The sequence below is a fragment of the Polyodon spathula genome, chromosome 16, assembly GCF_017654505.1.
Source record: "Polyodon spathula isolate WHYD16114869_AA chromosome 16, ASM1765450v1, whole genome shotgun sequence".
Classification (NCBI taxonomy): domain Eukaryota; kingdom Metazoa; phylum Chordata; class Actinopteri; order Acipenseriformes; family Polyodontidae; genus Polyodon; species Polyodon spathula.
This window is the reverse complement of record NC_054549.1, coordinates 13,122,274-13,149,171: the sequence shown is the minus strand read 5'-3', so window position 1 is coordinate 13,149,171 and position 26,898 is coordinate 13,122,274. Positions and strand designations below refer to the sequence as shown.

Sequence of the window (26,898 nt, the reverse complement as noted above, 5' to 3'; positions counted from 1 at the left end):
TACAGCATTTATGCACATGGATGTTAAGCATTGTCTCTTGTATTACACATTTATGTGATGTCATGCTGTGAGAATTTATTTGATTAATTCACAGTTTAGCCTCAGTAACCCCCCCCCCCAGTGGTAACAATTGTTCTTGTTTGGCTAATCGACTTGTATTTTATATAACAAGCAAGTACGTGTTTTACATGGATACAGTATCGAGGAATTGGAACCCTTGGTATACATACAGTTGCAACGTAACGAAGAATCGATGTAACAAACACGTAATCCAGAATTAAGACCGTAACGCTCGTGACGTCATATCTGATTTGGCTCAATGTTATTGTTATCTTTTTTTTTTTAATTTATTTAAGGGAAATGCATATAATTATGAGATCAGTTATGGCAGATGGGTTTTTTTGTGTTTGTTTTAATTAGTTTATGCGCCGGCGTCATAGCAAATTTTGGGTCACGTGACGATTTCGTTTCGCGATTCAGCGTGTAAAACCCAAAATATATTTGTGCTTGGTATTTAATCATAATCTTGATAATTTTCATGCTTTTGTTGTTTACATCTCTGGATGTTTTACATTGATCTGCGTGTGATTAAATACATAACCTTTCCAGTAAAACAAACAAACAAAAACTAACATGAAATATGGTTTAATTACTATCTATCTATCTATCTCATAATTAAACCACAAATACAGACACCAAATTGCTGTTTTGACGCGTATTAATAACGTTTGTTATTAATATACTTTTATAAGGGGCAAAATTTGGCACGACACCGGGATCTTATCAAACAAATGCAAACTTCCCGTTACTTTTTAATTTCTATACTCTGTTTTGTAGGGCATTTAACAATCACACGATGGTCTAAATACATCACGGTATTTGTAAAGTTCATGGATATACATTATTTCATATAGAGCCCATTTTTTTCATATGGATCATATTAGTAGACGTTATTAATGTACTGTCTGCACATTGTATTTAACTTAGATAAATCCAGGCAAAGCTAGAAGCTGACTCAGAACTGTTAAGTCTGAAAACAATCCTGATGGATTATTCCAGACACCACTTTGCATTCTCTTCACACACTGGGCTCAGTCGTGCCTCGATCAGACGCCTCAGTCTCCTCTTATGCAGAGGCAGCTTCAGTGCTTTCAAAAGCCATCTGCTGGAAACGCCGATCAAGGCGGAGTTCCCACACATTGCCGCCAGGGGGCGCTGTGTAGCGCCCTGGAACGCGGCGGTGACGGTCATTAACAAGAAAGCAGAACTCCTGCAGAGCTACGTCACTGCCAAACACCGACCAACCCCTCTTTCCCCTGTGAATTTCCATTGGCTCCCTGCCGTTTCACTCCACGGACGGAGCATTTCCGTTGGCTTGGGCGGCTGACTATCAAAATGCTGAGGGGCGAGATGACGTAATGCTTGAGCTAAGCCAGGCACTTCAGTTCTTTCAGCGCCGCAGAGGAGAAGCAGAATATATTTATCGCGGGCGTTTTTCTTCCTCCTTCTCTCCGCTGTACTTTTTTTCTGCTTTAGTATTAGATTGCCGTAGTTAGGTTTAGAGCTTCAGACGCGCACCGACTGCAGTGGAAGCCGTTTTGGAGGAGAATGAAGTCGGTTTATAACGGATATTTCTCACAATAGGAGAAGTGTCGACTTCCCGAGCAGCAGTTTGCACGGAGCTGTGTGACGTTATGCTAGCAGCTTTCTCTTCACTAGTCTTTTCTGTGCTGTTTCAGGATCCTGCAGGAGGATCGCTCTAGGTAAGAACACAATCACCTCTGTTTATCTTGCATTGCACGATTTTACCGTATGTAATATTGTGCATGTTATATATATGTATTTTTGGTATTGTATTTTGTGGCTGACTCTCTTACAGTATGCAAGGTGTGACCTATCTGTGCGCTAAGGATAGTACTTGCTAATGAATTAATTTTTTTAAATAGCCCAAGTATTTAAAATAGTGCATAACAATACGGTATTCAAATTGGTGGGATTAGCAAATAACCTGAAATAAACGTAAAAAAATGTTATTTATCAAAAGATATCAATGTAAGCCGCATTTTAAATAAAATATGTCGTGTTGTAAATTGTTTTCATAATTGCTTTTGCATACTGAGTGGATTACCGCTATGCGATCATTCTGACTTATGATCTGTGGTAGACCAAGATACTGTAAAGAAACAAAAAATAATAATAACTAAACCAGTTTTAATAATAGACTGTCTTAATAAAGACACATTTTAACAATAGGATGCGTCGCTGTCAACATGCTGCCGAGATGTGTATAGATTTCAAAGAGATGTACAAATGTAGCGTTTTTTGTGCTTTTGTGTAATTTTGCTTCAGTGTTTTGTGCCAGGCCAATCTGTGCAATGCAGAACAACCTGGGCGTGTACCACCGTGCCCGATCGCAATGAAAACAACTGATTTGAAAGTTTTAAACCAGATAGTTATCCTGTTAACCGTGTTAAGTAACAACTTTGATGTAATCAGGAATTGAGTTATGTTTTTAGATCCGCTTATTTATTTATTTATTTAAATATTGGCCATATATATTTACATATAGGTTAATAACCGCTAGTGGTAATTTCGCTACTATGACTACTACGACTAATAATAATAATAATAATAATAATAATAATAATAATAATAATAATACAAGTTAAAATTGTATTTCCCTTGTACGTATTTCCAGGGAAGAAAGGAAACGGAAAGTGGTCGTATTTGCAGTATAATATAGTAACTGCAGAAATCATATAAACAACCTGTCTTGCCCAATTGGTTAAACTATATTTAGACTAGGCTGTAATCATATCACACTGCAGTAACGTTATGGCAGCCATGTTGCGATAAGGACATAGATCAAAACATTCCGTATGCATTACCTGCCTGGATTAAAAACAATATGTATTTTTCTAACACAGTATTTATAAATAAAGCAAGCACTGACAAGACTTTTGACTGTTATAGTGTGTATGCATTAACAGCTGCAGGAGCCGGTGCAGCAATTTTAAGTGTGGAAAACTAACCGGCATTTCTTGTGAAATGAACAGGGTCATATTATCCAGATGAAAACGGAAAGGGTATTAAGGTTATGGTTTATTGGCAGCATAGCTTAATGAACTGCAACTTGAGGGACTTGTGTGTGAAATTAAAATGAAAAGCAATAATAACTTCCTAGAGAAACTCTGCACTGCAATGTGCCTTCATTTGCCATCAGCTTCCCAAAGTTTACCATTTGCCCTTCAGTGTAGATTTCTTTGCTGACCTAACCAGTCCCACAAAGATTCCCAAGGGTCTGAAAACCAAGGTGTTTGGAGGCTCTCTCCACACTGATGGCATCTCTGTCTAAAATGCATGGCTAGAGACACAGTAGACAGAGCATGAAAACGAATAGGCCAACGTCAGTGCCTGTCTCATTTGATGATTCTCACCGATCTACAGTATATACTGGTACAACATGTTAAACAGGGATGGGAATAAGACTCTTATTGCAGACCAGTTTCACCTGTTCTAGGATTTGCGGTGAGCTTGATTAGCCACAGTGTCTTGATGAAGTCGTTGTAAAACCAGGAATGGATCCAACTGCTATGCAATGGGAGTCTTGCCTCCATCCCTGATGCATAGCACTCCTTAAATCTTAATTGTGATTTGTATGACCTAATAGATAATAATCCAATGAGTTCAGGGATGAGAATAAGACGCCTATTGCATAGCAATGTCACCCATTCACAATTTCAATATGAGCTTGATTAGCCACAGTGTATAGGTAACTAAGGGGTCTTAGTAAGCTCCCAGTAAAACCTGGAATGGATCAAACTGCTGTGCAGTGGCTGTCTTATTACCATAATTTATGCATGCATTAGGGTGTTTTTTTGTTTTTTTTTCTCCAAACTGCTTTCAGGAAAATGGTGACATGAACAAATGGTTCACTATTGTATAATTCTCAAAGGAGTCCAAAATGTAAAACAATAAATACACTCTAATTAAGGTAATGATGAATTTCAGTTGGACAAGCCAGGAAGTTGACAAGAGTCCTTGTAGACAAACTTCACCACGTACAGTATTAAGATGATAAAAGGATTAATCACAATTTGGTATTAACCCAAAATGTGACCTCATGCACTGTATTCGATACAATATTTACACAGGCAGTACAGTAATTTTTTTTTCTCATTTTCTATGGTGCCTCCACACCCAAAATAGTCACTTGGCATGTTCCTCCAGCATGGAAATCTACTGTTTGTTAGAAGACAAAAAGCACAGGGCAAAGCAAAGGTAACGTCAGATTTGTTTTTCTGCCCGTTGTTGACAGTCCTTCAACATACTGCAGTCAGTGTGTCTCATAATGGCTGTGGAGCCTTGTGGAAGTGAGAGACTTGGTTCAGAGAGTTCCAGTGCACCAATGCTGGATTGCCTTGGATTTTTCCATTTGCATTCTTTATCTTTTTTTTTTTTTTTTTTTGATAATTTTGTTTGACGATACTGCAGCGCCCTCTTTTATTGATGCATTCATTTTGTCTTCTAGGAAACTCGAGAGCGGAATTGTAAAGTGAAGTAGGACAGACACAGCAAGATGTCCGGGGCTTCAGTGAAAGTAGCAGTGAGGGTGCGACCCTTCAACTCCAGAGAGATGGCCAATGACTCCAAATGTATTATCCAGATGCAAGGCAACACGACCAGTGAGTGTTCTGCAATCCTTTACAAATCACACTGCAATTCTGTGTAAAATAGAAGCTTGAATAAATGGCTTGTAGCATGGCCATTACTGAACGTCGGGCTGTTCAACTATTCAGATCAGATCACTGGGGCAATGGTGACTAATCCCATGTTATGAATTTGTATGCGTTTGTTTCTGTTGATAAATATCTTTACTAGGGTGGAGAACTTTGTTACAGATAGAGAAGTGTGCACCTGTGCATATTAAGGAATAAGCCTCTGGCAAATAAAAAGGCTTTAGTGTTGTACATGTTAAACAGAGCCATGTGTTATAATTTGAGTAACATGCCATTAATCATTTTAAACTAGTTTTTTTGAAGTAAAAATGACTGATTTAAAAATCCTGTTAATCTCTAATGGTTTAAAACGATTTTGTTTGTATGTGTTGTGTAAACCACAGGGATCATCCTTGTTTAAAGTGTCGTCATTCCGAAAGACAATACAAAAACAGCCTTGCTGAACAAAAACAACGTTCGCGTAAGGAGGAAGATTAAATGTGTGTCGTTTCGGTAAGGAGTAAACCGGGGCCGGCACAGCCCGAGGGTCCTCATGGTTACATTCCTTTCAAATGGAATCTAAAACGTCTGCAAAATCACCATGTAGAGTGTCCCGGACGACCACAATTAGCAGAGAAGGGTCCCCATATTTGTTAATGAGGACCCTAGAAATCAGAAAGAAACACATGATACCTACAAGTACAGGCTCCTAAGAATGGAATAGTGAGATTTATGAGAGCAAGCCTTTCAAACGACTCTCTAGTAATGATCGCTTATTGATGACTAAGTACAGAGTTCTGTTGAAGCCTCTCCACATAGCTGGGCCTGATATCACAGGAACATAACAGTTACTCACCAGACCCACTGGCAACTGAAGATTGCCTAGCCATTAGAGACAGAAGGGGCTCGCCAATCGCTGAGCATCATCCAGCTGCAAGGCTTCCGTGGCCATTAGGGTTGTCAGTGTTATTAAGTTTAAGAGCTGAGTGAACGCTGCAAGCAGAGCAAGTGACCTATTCATCAAATCTAGTTTTAAAAGGCAATTAAATTTACCAGATAGTAGCACATCAAGACACTTAAAAACAGTAAATGTGTAAGGTTGTAAAAAATAATGAGCTGATTTCGAACTCTGTTTCTGTTAAACCTTGTTTACAGCCACAGGGCCGTAGTCACAGAGCTTTAAGACTGTTTTTAAAGACCGTTTTGATTAAAGCACGTCTACAGGAAACCCTTTTGAACTGTTGTAGAGGCGGCTTATTTGCTCGTTTTCAAAGCACTGCTCAACTTAATAGAATGTTCGTAAACACTCTTTAAAAAAAAACGTCCTTAAAACAGTCCTTGTGAACAGGGCCTTTTGGTTTGCACTGCTAGACATAAATATACATTTAGGTATTTTTTTTTTTGCAAAAAAAATAAACGAATGTAGGAGCTTTCCATAATTAACTTAAAGCTGGCTTTAGGCTCCAGCCATCTTTTTTTTTTTTTTTTTTTTTTTTTTGTTGTTTTTGTTTTGTTTTGCCGAGGTTAACTGGATTAAATGAAAAAATATGCAGTGTAGCCCTGAGTCACATGGGTAGAGTCAGACTGCACAGAGCAGACTGTAGGGCTGGCAGCTGGCCCATTCTCCTTGATCAGAGCAGATTGCAAGTGGTATGCAGAGAATGTTGAAATCTAGTGAGTGGGCTGGTGGGGCTTCTTGGATAATGGCACCATAAATAATCCGGGTTGAGCTGAGCGCTGGAGGTCACTGCCTTGCATTCAAATATGCATCTTCTAGGTAAACATGTGCAGGATTTAGAGGTTAAATTAGAAGGGGAATATAAGGCAAGCTCAGTCATCATCAATTCAAGTACAGCCTGTGACATTCTTTGGCTCTGCCGACACTTAAGCTGATCAAAATGATTAATCTGGAATTATGCTTCTCAAAAGCGTCTCTCAAAAAGTGAAGAAATGACGTCCTGTACCTCCTGATAAACTTTCCAGCGCTTCAGGTTGACATTGGTTGACTTTTTGGGGTTTTAAAAATAGCCTGAATTGTTATGACAAATTTGTATCCTGTCTGCTTGTCACAGTGATTGTTTGATTGGCTGTAGCTGGAGTCTGTCAATTTATTTCACAAGCTCCTGGCCTTGTGATGGATGCACTCAAGTCAGATAGCTAAATGTAACTCGCATATTCCAGTGCGCAAGATTGGTATCAATCCTTGGACCTTGAAGTATGTTACTGCCTACCCTTGTAATTGATTTGTTTACTTGCCAGATTGAATGCAGGCTAGCAAACTGATATGACGTGGTCTTAAACCATAATCAAATTCTGAAATGGAAATTTGGTATGACGTGGTCTTAAACCAGTCACTTAGCAAGTCTCAAATCACTTAGCAAGGCCTGACAGACACTGCGATGAAATGTCATTTCTATATTAGTATTATTTTGATGATGGGGCCATCTAAGTGCCGTGTGATTACAAAGAAAATGCATGTTTGAAGGTGATATGGACGATATTTGGTTGCTGATAATCACTAGCTGTGATGGTGTGTTGGTGTGCAGTTCAGAGGTTGAGGTTTTGCGTGCAGGCCGAAGCCTCGCAGTGCTACCTCTGCCAGTTCAGTCATTGCTGACGCTCTGCTGTTTCTGTAGCAGCAGGCTAGAGGATTATTGATTTTCTTGTTTGTGTCGGTTAAGAAGGAGCTAATCTTTCAATCTGAATAAAAACGCCTTATTTGACAGTCCTGTATACCTGGTTTTAAGTGTATAATCCTCCTTGTAAAACCAGAATAGCAAACAGTGAGGTTGCTATGGTGAGAGTACCCATTCTAAATAAGTGTTTCCATATTCTACTTTTAAATTTAACATGTGTTGTTATTTAGTGTTCAATAATCAATCATATTGTACTTGTAATACATTGCTAATGCAAAGGAATAATAAAGAAAATGGATGTAGAGGTTAATTTTAAAAAATGACTGTGTGTCAAGCATGACATGGTAATGACATGCTAGTGATCTCATGCAACTAAAACAGATTTGTTTTTAAGGAACAAAGAACTAAGGCTGTATTTGTGGTCATTCTTAAAATGGTGCATGTGAAACAAATGAACCAAATCATATCATAGTCCTGATGCAATGTAGAAAGTATGATTAAAGCAGTATCAATATAATTGTGAAAACAGAGATGTGTGTTGAAAGTATTAAACAGATATTGTAGGATTCCTCAGCCTACATTAATCAGAGGTTACTATACTGTATTTTTCTGATTCTGGTTTTCCACTAAGCCTGCAGCTGTGGGATTGCTTAGCCTTCTTAGCACTTGCTGGGGAGGAATGACTGGAAGGCCTCTAAGATGCAGTGTTTTCAATAATCATTTCAAGTTTACACAAAAAAAAAAAAAAAAAGTGCAAATGGAGCTGTAAAATTACCTATTTTCTGCTTTATATGTCTTCATTTCTGCTGCAGTCAAAACTGTCATTCTAAATGTAAACTGTATTGAGAGTTTTTTTTTTAAATGTATGTATTTTTATTTATTTATTTATTTAATAAGAGCATAAGGTGGGGGAGGGGAGGTAGAACCACTCTGTCATGCAGCATTCTATTTAAATCCAGGATTCAGGGATTTTAAAGAATGCAGATTTGTACAGGTATTGAAACAGGGCGATTTTTAACTGTGTTGGAAACCTATTCATGTATCTGTCAGGAGGTAATCTTTGGGTGGTTAAAATTACAATTAAAAAATATCCAATTCTGACTGAAACATTTGTCACTTATGTAATACAAAGCCTTTATAATCTTCTCCCACAATGCAACCACAGCAAGTGTGTGCAGGAGTAGCACGCTTGCTTTATGGAAAGCTGGAGGTATGATTGCATCATCCATGCAATAATGGTTTCATTTAGAAATCGAAGGCAGACTGTCAGTGGCTGCAGTTTAATTTTCACACTGTTGGAAGAAAAACAATGACCCATTGTTAGAGAAGCCAAAGAAAAGCAGTTGGCCATCCTAACGCTGTGCTCTTCAAAACAGCATGTCTAGTGCGAAGTATACCAGAGTAACATCCACCTTTCCTTTTTGGATGGAGTGTCAGTGGGTGGGAGGGTTGCCAAGTGTTCACTTGTATTTAAAAGCACACTGCCTGTGTTTAAAATGTTATACAGTACGCTGGTCTTAACAGACTGCACTGTACAAAGAGTAATGACACTGTGCTAATATTATTTGACAGTGCTGCATTTTGATTTCTGTAAAGCACTAGTGTGTTATATATGGGGAAGTCATGAAAGATGAATCTACAATATCTTCCTCAAATGTCCAACTTCAAAGGTGAACACTAGAGGAGTGGTTGTTTAACCAATCTATCCCCATTCATCTTGGAGAAAAGCAGTCTTTCCTTTTTGTATTAAAACTGCCCAGACAGGTAGATCCACAATACAACACGGTAATTGCAGAATCCATTCCAGAAGATGCTAGGAGAACACTGTAAAAAAACTAAAAACAAAAAAAATGACCAAGTGCATTAGCCATCTGCACCATTTTATACAAACCGCTAAAACATAATTGGTTTTCAGGCATAATGGAGGTGGTTCTCAACGTGGCATGCTGTATTTATTGCTTTTTTGAAATATTGCCAGTTCCTTTCTTGAACTGCACGAAGGGAGAAAGTATATTACGTTCAGACCAGGAGCTGGGTATGCACAGTATGAGCAATGCAACTGCAATTTACAGATCACTCTTTTTGCATCGATGCTGAAGCTTCAGTTTACAGCCCCTTTCCACTCATGTTAAACTGCATGACGGGTGCAGTGGCGTGCATTAATCTCAATGCATTCGGCTGTCGGTTGTTTTAAATGCACATTGACAATACGCGTTTGCTTTAATCTTTTGTTTCTGTGACGAGACAGCATGCCATTGGAGGGTGTAATAGTCAGCCAGTACAGTATTGAAAATCTGCACTGTTACTGTAATAACCAAAGAAGGAATTCCTTTGAATACTGGACACTAAAAATCTGATTTCACATTTTTGTCATTCTACCACCTGACTTTATAAACTGCTAGTTACTCTTTAATTCATTGTAATAAATTCAATCCTGGGAGTTGTTGTATCATGGTATGCAGTAGATCAGCTGACTTATTTCGTCCAAAAGCAAAACGTAGCAGTATTATTATTCAAGCAACGCTACCAGTAATAAAAGCAACACTGCACTAAACCTATTTATATTAATGGGATTATTTGCAAATGAGCAGGGTTAATTAGTAAGCAATACAAATTCATTAAAGACATTCATAATAAACAATTAAATTAAAATGAACACTGAAGGTGTTTCCACTGTTAATGTAGAAAGTATGAATACCTATGTTGTCAGCTCTAAGTTTCCATTTTACTTAAACTACTGTTATGTTTGATAACAAGCACCGTTATTTTAGGTCATTTTGCCATCTGTAGTGGGTTGGCTATATCGTTCAATACTATTTAGCATTTGAAAAACAGTAACAAATAGAGTTTTTTTTGTTTGTTTTTTTTGCCTTTTAATGAGCCAGGAAAAAAAGCATTATGACGTTTAGGTGAAATGGTCATTAAGTGTTAAGGATTAATTGGTACAATTGGCAAGCAGTTTCTTCTGCATTGTATTAATCCTGTGCTTTCAAAGTCATGCAGTGAAGAAGATCCACTGCCAACATGTACAGACACTTTGACCTTTCTAGCACATGTTCCCTGGGATCTTTAGAATTGTGCTTGGCAGTAAATATTATCCCTTCTTATGCATCCTTGTTTAAATAAGCCATGCCTTTTCATTGCTTTGAGAAGCAACGCATCGGATTAATGGCTTTGACCTTTGAACTGTAGCCTTTTTAGCGATCTGCTGAAATGCCATGTGCTAAATCAGAATGCAGCAGCAAGATGGATTTCACATGCACAAGAATGTGAAATAATTCTGGAATGTGATCGTCTGGAGAATGGAATGATTTGCATATAAATATGCAAAAAATTAAATATACATGATAGTCTTGAACTAACAATAGGTATTCTTACTGTACTTTCACAATTAAAAAAAAACAAAACAGAAATACCTTTAGGGTTCATTTAAATTGAGATGTTTATGATGAAAGATCTTCCATTGATTTGCATAGCTTGTTAGATTAATCAGTACACATGTTAATATAAAGCTGGGACTAGTCTTGCTGGCTAAATTACTGAGATGGTAATATCTTTCCCTGCATGCCTCCTCCGCCTTGCTTGAAAATGAATACTCCTCCTTAGAAAGCTTGATGTTAATTTTAGGCAAGATGACTAGCCCTGCTGACACAACTGCTGTATCACAGGTTGGAAAGTGCTTCATAAACATGCTACAGTCAAACATTCAATAAAGCATAATGTTAGAAAACAGCCAGTGGAGCACTGTGCTTGACCTTACAGACCTAACAAAGCTGCATTCAAGCTAGCTTTGTTATTAGAAGGTACTTCAACCATCGCGTCATATTTACACTTCAGAATGAGCTGTTTGTACTACTAATCGCCATCTTATTAGCTAACTGTGCTTTGCATGAGTGGAAGAACATCCAATAATACAATTCCGCTGGGGAGTAGCATTTTGACACCCAGTTGGTCATTTCGATGTATTTCTTCTGCGGTTGAATTTCAGTTTTCTTGAGTTTTTATTTTAATTTTGTATTGCTGAATACAACTTTCAGGGCTTAACTATTTCTTGGGGCAGGTGGTGCTTCTGAAGAAACCTCTTGAACATTGCAGACGATGACAGAAGCTGTTAGGAAACACACCAGCTGAGCAGGTTCACTGAATACCAAACGTTATTATACATTTATTTTTCAAGCAAGCCAACCAGTTCTGTTTTCCAGGCCTAGCAGGTGTGAGTCACAAAGCTGGACCCACCATTTAATGAGCGAGCCAACTAGACTCTAATACCACCTTATATATAATTCTGAGGTGTGATTCAGAACCAATCCTAGCACCTCCTTTTATAATCTCTGAGTCAGCCCCTTGTCACTGATTCAGTGTGAACACCTTTTGAAGCTCCTTCTTAAAACAGGTACGTGTGCAGAACAGAGGGATTTCTCTTTGACATCAGGGATTGCAGAACAGGAGAGAAATAACTAAGGCGTCTTTTTTGCTGTTTGTACCCTTTGCCGTGTTTTATGCTTTTTTTTTTAATTGATCTGTGCATCGGGGCTTTTTCTTGACCAGTTCTTTCTGGTATTGCCCAAAGATACTCTTCTTAAGAACTGCTCAAGTAAAAAAAAAAAAAAAAAAAACAGCCCTGACGGGAATTAGTGTGAGATGTACTTTGCAACAAAACATAGTCCACTGCGCCATGAACCACAGGGGGGAATTTGAAGATGAAAGAGGCTGCAGTCTCTGCTGTTCTGCCTGTAAACACTGGTTTCATTTTATTTATTTATTTATTTATTTGTTTCAGATGTGTTTTTTTTTTATTTGCCGTTTATCAGTTAAAACCTAGACTGAACCCCTAAATATGGTTCTGTATATATGCAGTAAGATTCACACATGTGTGTTTTTCAGTTGACTGGCCTTACCAAGCAATGCCTCAGAACAAATGATTAGCCAGTTACAGATTACAGATAATCCTAAATGATGGATTTTTTTTGATTGCATACCACTGATGTCACTTGGTTCTGTATCACAGGGAAACAGCATTCAAAGCTTAAGGGCTACATGATGCATTGTGGGAGGGGCAGAGTTAAACTGTCATTCCCACAATGCAGTACTGTATATAAAAGGCTGGCTGTGTTTTCTAAACCAGTAATTCAAAGCTGTTGACACACTTGCTGTGTTTATTTGTAAGTGTTTGCTGCTGTTTGAAAGTATTCTTGGAGATTTCCAAGTCAGGAGAAATATACCAAGCTTCTTTATATTTTAACAAATTACAATGGCTATTATACTCAAATGTGCATTTGAAGACGACAATTATTTTAATTGGATATTTTTACTGTATTGTTGTTGTTGTTGTTATTATTATTATTATTATTATTATTATTATTATTATTATTATTATTATTTTAAATAATCAATTAAAAGATAGCAATTAGCAAAAACGTGGGAGTTTTGTACTCATGCAAGATGACTCAAGCTTTAAATACATTTCTTTTATTTCAAACCAGTAGGACACTGTAACAGATAAACAGTCACTCTTTTTTGTCTGTTTATTTACTTGCATATTAAACCGTTGTCTTCCTAGACTATGTCTTGAGCGTCCTGTGATTGCATTGGGGCTGGGTCAGTATGATGGGAGGTGCAGTCTGCTAACATTACATGGGAACAGAAGAACAAAGGCCAATAAAATCAATAAAGACGATATGCATGGAAAGAAACAGAACTACTGTGCGTAGCTTAAAAGTGAACCCTTGCTGCATTTAATTTATGGTAAGAATGCCGTCAGTATAAAAATCAGCACACGGCAGCCCTACTGTTTGATCTGGTGTTTATGATTAATTCAGTCCCCGAGGCTATGTAGTGGTGGTGGTGGTGGTAGCGTCATTTATATAGATTTGTTCCCGGAGCCTTTAAGCTCATGTCCTGTGGGTAACAGATCTTTGAGGACACTTGATTCTCACAAAGGACAGTGAATGGATTATGTTTCTGAAGAGGATCACCATCATAATTGTAATTATATTTCCGTCTTGTTGGATTAGGGAAAAAGGGCAGTACTGGAATCGAGGTACTTCATTTTAAACAGGTCGTTAATCCATTAGAGCTACTGTGCGGGCTGTGCTATTGATTCAAGTAATCTGCTACTCCTGACCTTTTCTCTCTGCTGCACGGAGCAGTTTTCGCTTCTTGGGAAGCAAGGCTATTTCATTCTGTTCAGAGTTGGCATTTATAAACCAAATGCATTGTGGATACAGAGTCATTCATTGAATAAGGGCGGGCGTCGTTTCAGTTAGTCACTTTGACAGCGGTACTCATTCAAAAGCCTGGCTCACTGCATCAACCAAAAAAAACTACATTGCAGTTATCTAGATGGAATCAGGCCGATCTGTGGAACAGTTTTTAGGAGCTCCCCTCTTATTTTCCTGTCACTCTGCTAATGAATAGGCAAGAAGTCAAGCGCAGCCGTGTCGAGTGTACCGTTTCATACTGTAGCATCTGATGCAGCGTCTGATGTTTCCAAGGCTTTCCAGGACATAGCATCTAATTTTAAGACAGTATTTGCAATGAGTGCAGTGTACTGTATTTTGCCACAAGCATATGATATTAGCAAGGTCATCCCCTCAACATAGCCAGCTGGTACTTTTTTAAAGTATGGCTGTGCATGCTATTGAATAAACAGCAGCCGTTGTACTCTCTTGAAGATTTTATTACTGCAATTTCAATGAACTCTCCACACTTTTAATCTGTGCACATGGGTAGATACTTGCATGGTTTGACAAGTTATTTTTTAAGCACCTCTTTTCTAAGATTATTTTTTGTTTTTGTGGCAAAGTACACAAAAAAGGCTTAATATTCTGTTTTAGGAATGAGAAAGATGCTTTTATTTCTAAAGGAACACAGGCCATTCAAAATGCATCTCTTCATTGTCAGGCCATGTACGGAATGCTTAAGTTCTGAGAATTTAAGGTGGTGAATCCCACAGTTGATTCATTTTTAGAGATTTAGAAGAGGATTAGGATAACTACGTAGCTTAGGTCAACGTCAGCTGTTGAAAATGCATTGCCTCTTTCACTAGAATATATAACACCTCTATATACAGATATGTGTTGACCATGTCATTGCTGCAAGGTGACTTCTTTACTGGTTTGACTTCCATCGTCTCCAGTCCAGAGAACATTGCTGTACTGGGGAGTAATAATAGCGTGCCCCTGCAATATGTGTTTGGAAAGCTGTCTTCAGTTAGTTTTCTGTGCCCCAAAAATACAGAGAGAGCTCACAAAGGCTTGATTGCACTCTTTAAGCAAAATCACGAGAAGAGAACATCAACGGGGAAGACAAAACCATTGTTCAATAAGAGAACTGTTTTATTAAAGCAACTGATTACCATGCCTCAGGGCTATTCCAATAAAGGACCCATAAATAAGAATATAAAACAAATGTGTGGCTCGAGGGAGTTATTGTCTGTTTTCAGTTGATCACGAGCTAAGGATAAAAGTATTTTCTGCTCTGTGTTTAATTTCCAGAAAAACGAGCCAAATCTTTCTGTGCTGTGTGACTGTATTTTGACATTCAATAAACTCCTTTCCTGTACATTTTTAAAGCTATAATACTGTATGTATAGCCACCTCTCAAATGCCATTCGTTGTTGCTGTAACATTGAGTGCAGAGTATAGAAACATCTGCAGATTGCATCCACCTGTAAGTTGCTTTTATCTTAATTGTACTGATGTTGTCTGGTGCTCATTCTGGCAGGCTGGACTCTGCTGCTGTCAGCTAGTACTAGAAGTGAGAGGGGTTGTAATGGACAGACGCACCGATTCCTTCCTGTCCCTGAAAGGTTGTTGGCTTGCAAAGTTGCCTCTACCAGCTGGTGAAGTATTTATAGACCCCAGTATCTGTGAGGGCAGCTGTAGCTGAGTGAAGTTTTCCATTTGTTTTTGAGGTAGACATGCCAACATTTCTTTCTTTTTTTTTTTTTACAGGGAATGTATTTGATTATCTTGTTTTGAAAGACCTCCCATTCTTTAGGATACAGCAAGGCTTCCCAAACCCGGTCCTCAGGACCCAAGTGTCTTCTGGTTTTTATTCTCTTTACTCTCAGTTACTTAACTCTTAATTGAACTAATAATTTGCGTAGTTAGACTTTTTAAAATTGTTCTTAGTTCTTGCAAAGTTGCACAACTAACAACTAAAGGCACAAGTAATACATTATTAAAAGAATTTAGCTTACATAGCACAATTTGAATTTCCACTTCCCAGTTTCACTGCTTTAGAGAATGGTTCCCACATGGTCATTCAGTCAACAAATGCCAAGTCTTTGCTCTGGGCTCTACACAGTTAAATGGCAGTGGATCAACACATGCTGTGCAGCTTCTTGGGCTGTGTTATTTTCCAGTCCTGGGGACCCCCCTAAACACACTTGTGCGTTCACAAAAGAGTCACCCCTCTAATGTGTGGCGACCTCATAAGGGAACAAGTAAGCAAAACTCTTCTAATCTTTATATGGCGACATATGGAAGATGCACAAATGCATGATAGCCTTATATGAGGCTAGTAGATCATGTGTTACCTTTTATTATATCTTGACCCTTAACTTAAAACGCACAAATACCAGGTATTTGAACTGAAGGGGAACAATAAACACTGGAGAAAGTTGCAATTAATGGAAGATTGAACATGATTTAAGATTATCTTCATTCATAATTGTAGGCAATGATCGATCATTTAAATAATGGCTATACTGTGAACAGTACACTAAATATTGTTATGATACGATATGCATAAAACATTTCTTTCTGAAACCATTACTCGCAGAAGTATGACTAACACTTATGGGTAGAGGTTCTTGTTTTTAATTAGTTAGAATTAGATTAGCAGCTAATAGCTCTAAAACATGCAATGACCAATTACTGCTATTTAAATAGTAATTTAGTAGAATCAGACATTTAAAGCAGTGTTTAGACTCCACATTGGGTATAGTCCATTCGGCAGTCTCTGAGATTTGTTGCAAGGTTAATATTGCTACCATTAAGTAAGGGGGTGGCTTGACCACTTGTGAAAGGAGTTTGATACCCTAGCTGTGTGCTTCTGGACATACAGCAGTATTTCAAGAATAACGTGATGCTGTACAATGAACCATTGCTAGGATTGACCGTGCACTCATCCCCCAGTTCATTTCCTTTCATTAGAATGGTGGGGAAAAAATCAGACGTGCTATTTTGAATATACAGTGCTGTTACTGAAACCCACACCAGATGCTGCATTCTTGCTTTGGAGCACGTGGATTACATTAGAAAAGGTATACTCAAGAACACTGACATTGCCCCAGGTAGCTGATTTAAAGGCAGGTCAGCAAAGCTCTGTAACCCAATATCCCCAATAGATAAACTACTGACATGAGTGATCTGCCTTTTTAAGTATAATGATTAAACAGCTTTACCAGTTAGATCTGTTGTATCCCTTTTTAGCCAGCCATAAGAACAGGTAACATTGATTATTGTATATGTGATCTGTATTTCTGTACAAGATTATAGTACTAAAGGTTTTATTTGATTTGCATTGACTGAAGACCCTTTGCATAGTGTCCTCAGCAGACCTGCATTCTAGTGTGTGTGTATGTTTAATGTGTGTCTTTAATTGGTAGCAGAATCCCAGTTGAAACCTGAAGCAATATGACTGCACAGTAAGGCAGTTGCTAGAGCTTATATCTTTAATACTGTGACAAAGGAATTGACTGCCGTTGCGATCGTGGCTTCTGTACAGAATGTGCTTTACTTTGACGTGCAAGAAAGCTGATTCTAATCAAATTGTACGGCGAATAACTGAACTTCATTTGCTTGTGACCGTTAAGGAATTGATAAAGTGAGCCGCAGTATGTATTTAATGTGTTTTATTTTGAACGCATCGAAACCGCTATCCCACCATGCGAGCCAGATTTATGTACTTTCTTTTTAAATTGGCATTAATAAATGAATTAATCATCACTGGAGATGGCACCCATTATCTCAATTCTCACTTGCTTGCTCTTGCTTGTCCAGGACCTGGTTGCTCTGTCTCCCAGCATGCATTGAGTTGGTAGCAGCAGTGTTGTAGGTTGGCAGGAGGTAGGAGCTGTGTATTTCAATGCTTGACGACTTGTGTCAGACTAATCTGAAACTGAGTGGGCGCTTGGGGGTGTAAACAAACTGGAGTGTCAAGAAAGAATATAGTAAACGGAGAGAGTCAAATTCAGCATGATTGTGGGAATCGGACACAGCAGCTTTAAGCCTATGGTTTTGATACACCTAGAATTTTAGGATTGAGGTATAGTTCAAAAATTTACATCATGTAATCAAAGAAACTGCAAAATTATATTGCAAAATTCTACCAGAAGCCATAATAGTATTACAGTATTTCAGGTTAGATTTCAAAATGTCAAATTTTTCAGTTTTCAGCAATTTTTCGTTAAGTATATGGGGAAAACTACAAAGCGGTATGTAATTCAATATGTTAACGTGACATTATTCAGCAGGTTTCATTTGACTTTTTATGAAGCAAAATGAGTTAATTCTATAGGGTGATGCAAAACTTTTGGCCATAGCTGTACTGCTGAATTAACTGTACAAAGTGTGCAGAGAGATAAGCTGGTAATTAGACCGTGCATTTGAAGCGAGCGAGCAAGCAAGCAACCTTGTTAAGAATAGCTGATTCCACAGTTATGAATCATTCCTCTTGTTAAAAATGGCACCCTTTTGCTACAGTGTGTGTGGCATCATTAAGACTGTGGAGATTAGTGTCTCCCCTGGTCCATGAATCCTCATCCGTTCTGAGTTTGGCAGCGCTCGTCATTGTAGCTGTTTGATTATTGCAATAGAGCCTATTGAAACGTGTAATTGTGTGTTTACAGGAGTCTCTGTATCTCGGGCTGGGTTGCTGGTAAAGAGACAAATATTTAAGCAGCAGTGGTTCATTATTCTAGCACCTCTGCTGTCAGTGTTATAATGAAGTGCCTCAGTTGGGTATAGGAGGAGGGGGAGGTCAATTATAGCTTGGGGAGAAATACAATGGCAAATGAATTGTATTTTATGAATCGCAATATTAATACTAACATTTTATGAACCGTGTCGCATCATTGAACAATACTGCATGTTTCACGTCGGGAGACTAGAGTCTGGTTTGCAAAGATCTAGGGGAACAGTCAGAGCAAAGGAGAGGCAAGGATTTCCGCTTTCAACATCATTGAGTCGTCGTCCGCAGAAGACGGTCTTTTCAGGAATATAGATCGTTGATTAACAGCAGTCGATTTTACAGGAGCAATACGGCATGCTAGTAAATGTTTAATCCCCACATCTCTTCACTGTCTGCAGAATACAGTGAAGGGTATTGTGTAGCAGGAGCATGTAATGTACGTCACGGTGCCATATCAACCAGCCACTGGGGAGACTTTCTAGCGGCGTAGCAATAATAAATTAGAGAAGTAAAAATGGCAAGCCATTTAGCCACATGCCAATGTGTGTCGGTCCATGCGTAAAGTCCTGAGTGCTATGTTTATGTTCAGTATTGACTTGGGGTCTCCTCTCAGATGCATAAGGATTAAAGATGTCTGTGCGCGAATCTTTCTACTAAGCTGGCAGTGCCACCCTTTGTACTGCAGAACAGGTTAAGGCATCCAGTGTTGGCATTGCAAGAACTCCTGAAGTGTGTTCTCCAGACTGGCTCCAGGGCAGCACGTTGTAATGCACTTCTTGTACACTGTAGTCTTGAATGCAAAACAAAAATGTGAAGTTACACAGTTTGACTTTTCTAAAAGTCACACGTTTCCTATGCAATTCCTAGCCCCAAAGCCCTCATACATGTAATCAGTGTCACAGATTTAGAGTTAAGACAGGGAGATGCCTTCTAATTGTATATTGCAGAATTTGCGCTTGACACTCCAATAAATTCGAGTGCCAGGTACTTCATGTGTACTTCATGTGTTATGCATCTGTTTTAAAGAGCAATGCAAAAAATGTGCAGATTGAGAAACATCTAGTCAATCTGAAACAACGTTGCTTAAAAGAGAACTCTTCCGGGTTATCAGTTATTCAACCAATCACGGTCTAGGGGCTTGTCAGTGATCTAACGTGTGTGTAACTCTGTGTCCAGAGTCTGTTTCTGTACTTTTATATTTTAAGAAGAAATGACAGTTTACGTTATTTAAGGTTAAGTTGCATTTTTCTATATTTTCAAATTTATGAGTCTTGGTTAAGAGCCAGACTGTGCTGTAGAGCTCAGGCCTTTGTGTTTCTGTTTATGTGGTTATTGATTTGCTAGATCTTTACAGTCTGGAAACTCGGACTGCTAAAAAAAAAATATATATATATATATATCCAAGTTCTGTGTGCACTTAAATGCAGGTTGGCAAAGCAACAAGTGCTCCGACAGCAGTAGTTGCTATGGATATGCTCTTAGCTGTGTGGATCAAACTGCTGAATGTAAAGAAGGACTGATTGCTTTTCCAAAACGTCAAGTGAAATTAATTCACTTTGCATAGGTTTTAATTCAGGGACCAGGAATTCTTGTTGGATCTTTCCAATTAATATTTAAATAGAGTTGATCTATGGGTGCAAATTGCACAGACCTCATTCTGTTAGCTGCTGCATATAATGGTGACACAAAAACTATACATTGATTTACCCTGATTGTGATGCAAGTGATTTAATAAAAGCACAGAGCCAAAAAGAACGGTAATATAAGGTTCTTTTTTTTTTTAAGGTGGGTGTTTCAGTTGATTAAAAATTGAAATTTCTCAGCTTTGTCTCCAGGCATTTTCCAGCTTTTATTTCTTGTCTCTTAATTGATTTCCCTTCCTCAGTCAAACAGTGTTTGAAATTGAACTAGTGTTTCTTTTAAAAGAGGTGAGTGAATTATAGTTAATATCCAGTACAGCAGCTCAGGAAGTGTTAGTTTATTGGCACTGGGAACATTTGATTTGTACGTTAATGGGTTTGGTGGGCATGCGACTCACGCAGTGTCATACAATGAGTGTCGCTGTCTTTGGTCAGGCTTTTAATTAAAGTCCTGTCAGAGTTAACATCATAATTAGCAGGGGCACATCAGCGTCTCAGCTTTCAAGGTGCTGTTCATAGTCGTTCAAAAAAAACAAAGAATAATATTATTAATGGAACCAGTCGATAGAAATCTGAAGCAGCTGTTAGAATTGCTTCTGTAATGTAATACAGTTCAGCTTCAGAAATCACTAGCTGAATAGTTTAATAAAGTACACCCATTTAAATGCATTGCAGAGGTTGAAGAGTTTTTCAATATCCAGCGATTGTCTGGTTAAATTAAACGGAGATCATCAATGTATAATATAATGGAAAGCTAGTCTGCTATACTTTTTTAAATCAAATAGGAAACCAGTTCTGCCTAACAACACCTGAAAGCATTCGAGCTGAATGCTGGTTATGTACATTCAGATATAACCCAACATAAACTCCTCCGTATTGTCCTGTTTGCATAGACAGGGTGCCCACTATATCAGTACACAGTAAAGGGTTGCAGCATTATGGGATGAGGGGTATAATGACTAACAGCCCTGGCATTGAAATTTGAAAGATTTGAACCGGTGACAGTGACTGTTTGCCTATTGTTGCACTAAAGAATGTGCTGTCCGTGATTTGATTCCGATTCCTTTTGTGTTTTAAAGCCAGAAGCATACTGCCTGTATCGGCAATCCAATCTTTTAAAGAGAAGTTTCTCAGCTGCAGAACGTCTCAAAGAAAAAACAGCAGGGCCATACAGCACCGGCAGTGAGGTCAAGCATTGAACGTCATCACGAGGAAAGTGTGGAAGTGAGCACACGAATGAGAAGAGAGTGCACCTCACAGGGGGGCCTTTCTCCTGTTTGCAAGAACAGTTTGACAAATCGGACGCAGAGGCATTGTGTGTAGGAGGAGGTGGTGCTGCTACTGTTTCATCTCAGTCGTCAGTCCTTATTGAGAGTATGAATCACCACAATGGGTATATGCTCTCTGCTTCCAAAAGCGGCTTCCTGCTCGAGTCAGTTGCCTGATTCTTTGCCGAATTTAATATTGCTGACGTAAAAAGAGATAGGCTGTACAGATTAAAAATTGACTCGACAGCTGCTTGGTGTGATATTTACCAGAGCAGCAAATGACGGCGCCAGAAAATGTGCAGATTAGTTCAGTGGCTTTTAATAAGAATGATCCAAACGTTCTCTGACTTGCCCACCAATAATCACATCCTGCATACAGATCAGGGTCTGTGCCTTTCTTCTTCTTCAGCAGGCGTGGTAGAGTTCAGAATGGATGTTGATGGGACATACAGGCCCAATTAATAAAACTTTTAATGTTTTATTTTCCTGCTTACCTGTTTTGACTAACCAGGGTCTGGTTGTAATTCATTCATGTGTTTCAGAGCACTCTGTTCTTAATAATCATTTTGAAACGCCTCATTCTGTGTCAAGTAGTGTTTCCAAATCTGCTCCAGTATTGATTTTATCACAAGAACATGCTGCAGGGGTGCTTTCAAGTGGTTTTTGGGTCAGGTTTAACACTAAAAACTTTTTTTTTTTTTTTTTTTTTTTTTTTTGAGCAGTTTTGTAGAAGACTCTGGTTTTAATGACTTATACCCCACATGTCTTGTTTTTAATAGGACTGCTTGCATTTTTTACATTATATCAACGTGCTTATGGCAAGAATAGACACTGCCCATGTCAGTCCGAGGGCTTAGTGATGAGTGGTCTTGTGATAATTATGGAGACTGCTGATCATTCCAACCTGAATACTTTGTGTGTCCTGCAGAGAGGCTAATAGAACTAAAAAGAGATGGCATTTCTCTGAATGCCTTTTAAAATCATTTTAACAGTGCCAATAAGCTGTGAACACACGTTTATTATGCCTGTAGTTTGACGCTGGACAGGTGCAAGCACAATTGTTAATGCGCCTCATACTAGTTGCTTCTGCTATTTTCTCCAAGTCTAATAAAATTCTAATTTTAAAAAATAACCCTGTGTCAGTGCGGAGTGTGTTTTTAATATAAATTACGAACGCCACTTTTTTAATATATATCATTCCTGCTTATTTAAATCCCTGTCTTTCAAGATTGCAATCCTCTTACTGTTGACAGATGAATCCCTAAAAGGGAATCATTTAGGGAACCCCTGTGGTTTAACTGTGCAAGTCGCTTTACTGTGCATGCTGCAATGCAAGGAACATGTCCACATTAATTGTGAAAGAATCTTTGCATGTATATTTATTAGTAGAACAGTACTGTGTTAACGGAGAGAAACTCCATCAGAGTACAGCAGTGCACGCCCCTCTTTCCATTGGAAAATCTTTATATGGGATTATATCCGTAACGTTGGCGGTAAGTAAAGTGTACACCGACAGTCCCTTTTGCTTCGTGTTACTGTTTTGTTTGTGTTGTTGCTAAGCCAGACACACTGCCTACTCATCAGTTTTGTTATTTAATCCTTGTGAGTTTTGAGCCTCTCCAATCTGGCATCGGTATGCGCTTGTCAGTAGCACTAGGAGCCAAATAACTTCCCCTGCAGAGAGACTTCCACTACTGACCAGCATGGAATTTCAGACAGTCAGTAACAACTGTTTCTATTTATAAAGGGCTGTGTCTTTTGATCTGCCCGGCGAGGGAGTCTTCGTTTTCAGTGTGCATTAAGATTCCACCATCGGTGGTGAGATGAGGATAGCATTGCGCTTTAATGGGATCGCATGCCTAACGTCTTGTTGGATTTTTGTTTTGTTTAAATATATTTGTTTGGATTTTAGCGATGAACCATGAACGGCTGCTTTCAAACGTTAGTATTATAAAATAAAAAAAGAGATCAATTAAGTACACGTTTTTGTTTTTAACATCAAATAACATCAAGTAGCGATTTTAAAAAAAGTGCTAAGTATGAATCGGTTCATTTGTGACGTTTCAAATAGATTTTTATTAGTCATTTATAATATTCAAATAGATTTGTTAGTCATTTTATATATTCTGTTTTTTTTTTTGCAACCTAGCCCTGTACATTTCAACCAAATACATTTCAAGGGAATTCATGATTTGGTTCTGTTGGTTCTGTCAACATGACTGCGAACAAGAGGTCCTACCCCTAGCCTTTCTCACCAGGCTTCAGTAATACACACACGAGGGATTGGAGTTTAGATAGGGCAGCTTGGTGTGGAAAGATTTGGATTAAGTAGATCTATATATGGAGAGATTACTATGCTTGTCTGTGCATGGATGGAAATAAGACTCCTATTGCATAGAGGTGTGACCCATTCCTGGTTTTACTATGAGTTTAATGAGACCCACCTGAGCTTGTTCCCTGTACACTGTGGCTACTCAAGCTTATATTAAAACCTGGAATGGGTGAAACTGCTTTGCAATAGGAGTCTTATTTCCATCTCTGAAGTTGGATATGCATATCTTTAAGTTCTTAATCACAAAGTCTAGGAGAAATTTGCTTTCTCAATAAACAATATGAAAAATCAATATGAAAAAACAGTACACACTTTGGTTTTGTGTGAAGTCAATGCTGTTCATGTCATGGGAAAGCACATCTTCTCGCAGTATTGTATTTTTCATGTTGCTAGGACTATCGGCTGCTAATATGTACCACCCCAGCCCCAGACTTACTACTTCACCTTTCATATTAATGGGGAAAGGACACTTATCTTGCCACCAAGTGACTCTGTGCCCCACTTGTCACTTCAGATGTTTTTGCTTTCCTCTGGATAATTGGAAATTCTCTTGTTTCTGTTGTTCTCCACATGGCACCTGTTTTTAGCCAACATCCTCATGTTTATTCGCTCTAGAGAATAGTTCAGAATTTGGCACACACTGTACAGAATCTGTTTAAACTAATGATTGGATGAGACAGAGCGAGGCTCAACAGAAGCCGCCTCATTAGGGAATAGTATCCTAATTCAGAGGAGACATGCTAATTAGCTGTACGTGATCTGCCACTTAAGCATATATAAATTCTATGCAGAATCTTAAGTGTTCATGCATTTCCCTTTTCTTATATACATATAATCCAAAAGCCTGTTATAAAGCAAACCTCTTGCAGTACTTGTTTGCCTCATACTAGCAGTGCAGGGCTTGATCTGGCGGTGCTGATGAGAGAGCAGGTATCCTTGAAGTCGACTCCTCCAGGGTTGCAGCAGTGCTCTGCTGCTCTGGGAGGCTCCTGTCAGAAAGATCTGCTGATAAGATACTTGCCAGTGAAGGTTTTCCCAGCTGGGCTCTCTGCACACAGCCCTTCAGCTGCTGACAGGGTCAGAGACACCAGCGATTCCAGTTTCACAGGACAGCAGCAGTGTTGCTTTCTGCATGCTGAGAGCACTTTCACTCCTTCTCACCTGGTGTTAAACAAGGAAGGTATAGGGCACAGTTTGAGCCATTCCACATTTTACTGTGAGCTCAGCAAGACACAAAATAAAGGAAACCCCGCAACTCGCTCGCATATCAAAAAATACTTTATTGGTTAAACGCATACTTGAAAAAAAAAAGTGTTTCTGCTTAACGTTGCCTTCATCAGCTTAGATTCTGATGAGTAAAAGCTGGACGTTTTATAAATGAAGGTTTAATAGCAATGGAAATCATAGCTGTTTGTACAGCATGGATAAAGAGCCGGCTGACATGATGAGAGACATGTTTACATGCTAAGATCGCATTAAGGCCGGTGTGCCAGTTCCCTTGCGTTTCTCTTGGGATGAAGCATTTAAAATGTGTGTTTAAGTCTGTCGCATTGGAAAACATCCGAAATGAACACTTCTTTTTTTTGTTCTTTCTTCTAGCTATCTCCAACCCCAAAAACCCAAAAGAACCATTGAAGACCTTCAGCTTCGACTATTCATACTGGTCCCATACCACGGTAAGGCTGCAGCTTTTCTACCCTTATGCTTTTTTGATTATTTAAAAGGGGACAGACTGTGTGGCACGATATGGCAGGTTGGGAGACGACCTGGACAGATGGTGATCAGTTAAGGCATTTAAAATCTTCAGCACAAAGGCTCCACATATCTTAAAATAGATATTAAAACATTATATAATACTTACCACAAATGAGCTACTAAGAAAATATGACGGTCGATCAATCTTAGCCACTGAACCCAGGACCTCCATCTGTCTATTCTCTGTTGGCAGGAATGCAGGTAGACTTCATGGGCTTTGTAGGCAGGACCTGGAGTGTTTGCACAGCCCTACTACCAGCAGAGTCTATCCACATCTCTCTCTCTCTCTCGCTCTCTCTCTGGCTGGGGTTAGGCCTGCTGTCACTTGCTTACTCATCTCAACATTGTTCACTGTGTTCTGCAGTCCTTGCTAATTTTACATTATTTAGACCTTTGCATGCAGAAATTGATGAATTTCTTTGCATGCTTTGGAAATTAAACATGCATTATTTTTTTGTATAACATTCTGTAACTAACCACCCCCCTAGTTTTTTTTTTTTTTTTTTTTTTAACAAACAGTTATGGTACTATTGTGTGCTATTGCACTTTCCTCTGTATTTAGTGTATTACGCTCTTTTTTTCTGTATGCCATGTATTTTGCATTTCTCTGTATTTAAAGTATTATGGATTTTCTTCTTGTTACTGCATCTTGTAAAGGACTTTGTGATGGTGGTCCACTGTGAAAGGCGCTATATAAAATAGATTGATTGATTGATTAATGCATGCAACGCTGTATTTGCTGTCGTGCGTTAGCACAGTTGTCACAGTAGTAAAATGTTTGTTTGGTGTAAAGAGCACTAGGTGTCCCAATATGTCCACACCCCCTTCCATACCAAGCAATGCAATACAATTAAATACAGCACGGGCCTGCCCAGTCTCTAGTTCTGTAGGGTTCAATGCAGGGTGAATTTCCCTGAACTGCACTCTTGTCCTGTACTCTCTAGTTAAAATGTTCAGCTGTTTATTAGGAGAGGCCTGGCAGGGGGCTAGGGGGAGCCTGAACATCTCTTACTAAGGAATTGAGGCCTTGTAACGACACTCCCTTGAATTTATCGAGGAAAACAAAGTCCAATTTGATAGTCACTAGTCCAATCCCTCTTTAACGGTGTAATACTCGTCACAATGCATGCCATGTGTGTAATTGGGTTTGTTTTTTTCTGTTCATTTTGCAGATAGAAGATCCCAGCTTTGCCTCCCAGTCTAAGGTATTCAATGACATCGGCAAAGAGATGCTGCAGCATGCCTTCGAAGGCTACAACGTGTGCATTTTTGCATACGGACAGACTGGGGCAGGGAAGTCCTATACCATGATGGGGAAACAGGAAGAGGGGCAAGAGGGGATCATCCCGCTGGTGAGAAACTGGCTTTACCTGACACTGCCTGCTTTGGAGAGTTATTGGAACTGCTCGGTGGCTTGCTGTCTTTTTTTGTGTGGCTGAAGGACCTGTCTTGTGGCTGAAAAAACCCAACACTTTTATATACATTAATGCACAGTGACCAGTGTCTTTCTCAGTATCTTGAAATTAAGTGGGGGTCACTTATTGAATGAAAATAAGTCAGCTGTAGCAGGTGGTGCCACATTCACAGGGTATTCATGCAATATCAAACGTTATTTCTGTTGAATATGAA

At 38.8% G+C, this 26,898-nt stretch overlaps 1 protein-coding gene across 15 annotated transcripts in view; it reads left to right on the top strand.

Moving 5' to 3' along the window:
- The first annotated feature begins 1,435 nt into the window (after positions 1-1,435).
- LOC121328632 (kinesin-like protein KIF1B) overlaps positions 1,436-26,898 on the top strand; it is an 83,350-nt gene continuing 57,887 nt past the window's right edge. For 12 of the 15 annotated variants that reach the window (XM_041273507.1, XM_041273503.1, XM_041273497.1 and 9 more), the window contains exons 1-4: positions 1,437-1,763; positions 4,532-4,685; positions 25,114-25,190; positions 26,442-26,621. In XM_041273507.1, coding sequence (XP_041129441.1) covers positions 4,580-4,685; positions 25,114-25,190; positions 26,442-26,621 — 363 coding nt within the window. In that variant the 5' untranslated portion in view covers positions 1,437-1,763; positions 4,532-4,579. Of the gene's footprint in view, positions 1,764-4,531; positions 4,686-25,113; positions 25,191-26,441; positions 26,622-26,898 lie in introns of all 15 variants that reach the window. The other 3 variants (XM_041273509.1, XM_041273508.1, XM_041273511.1) reach the window with 2 other exon arrangements.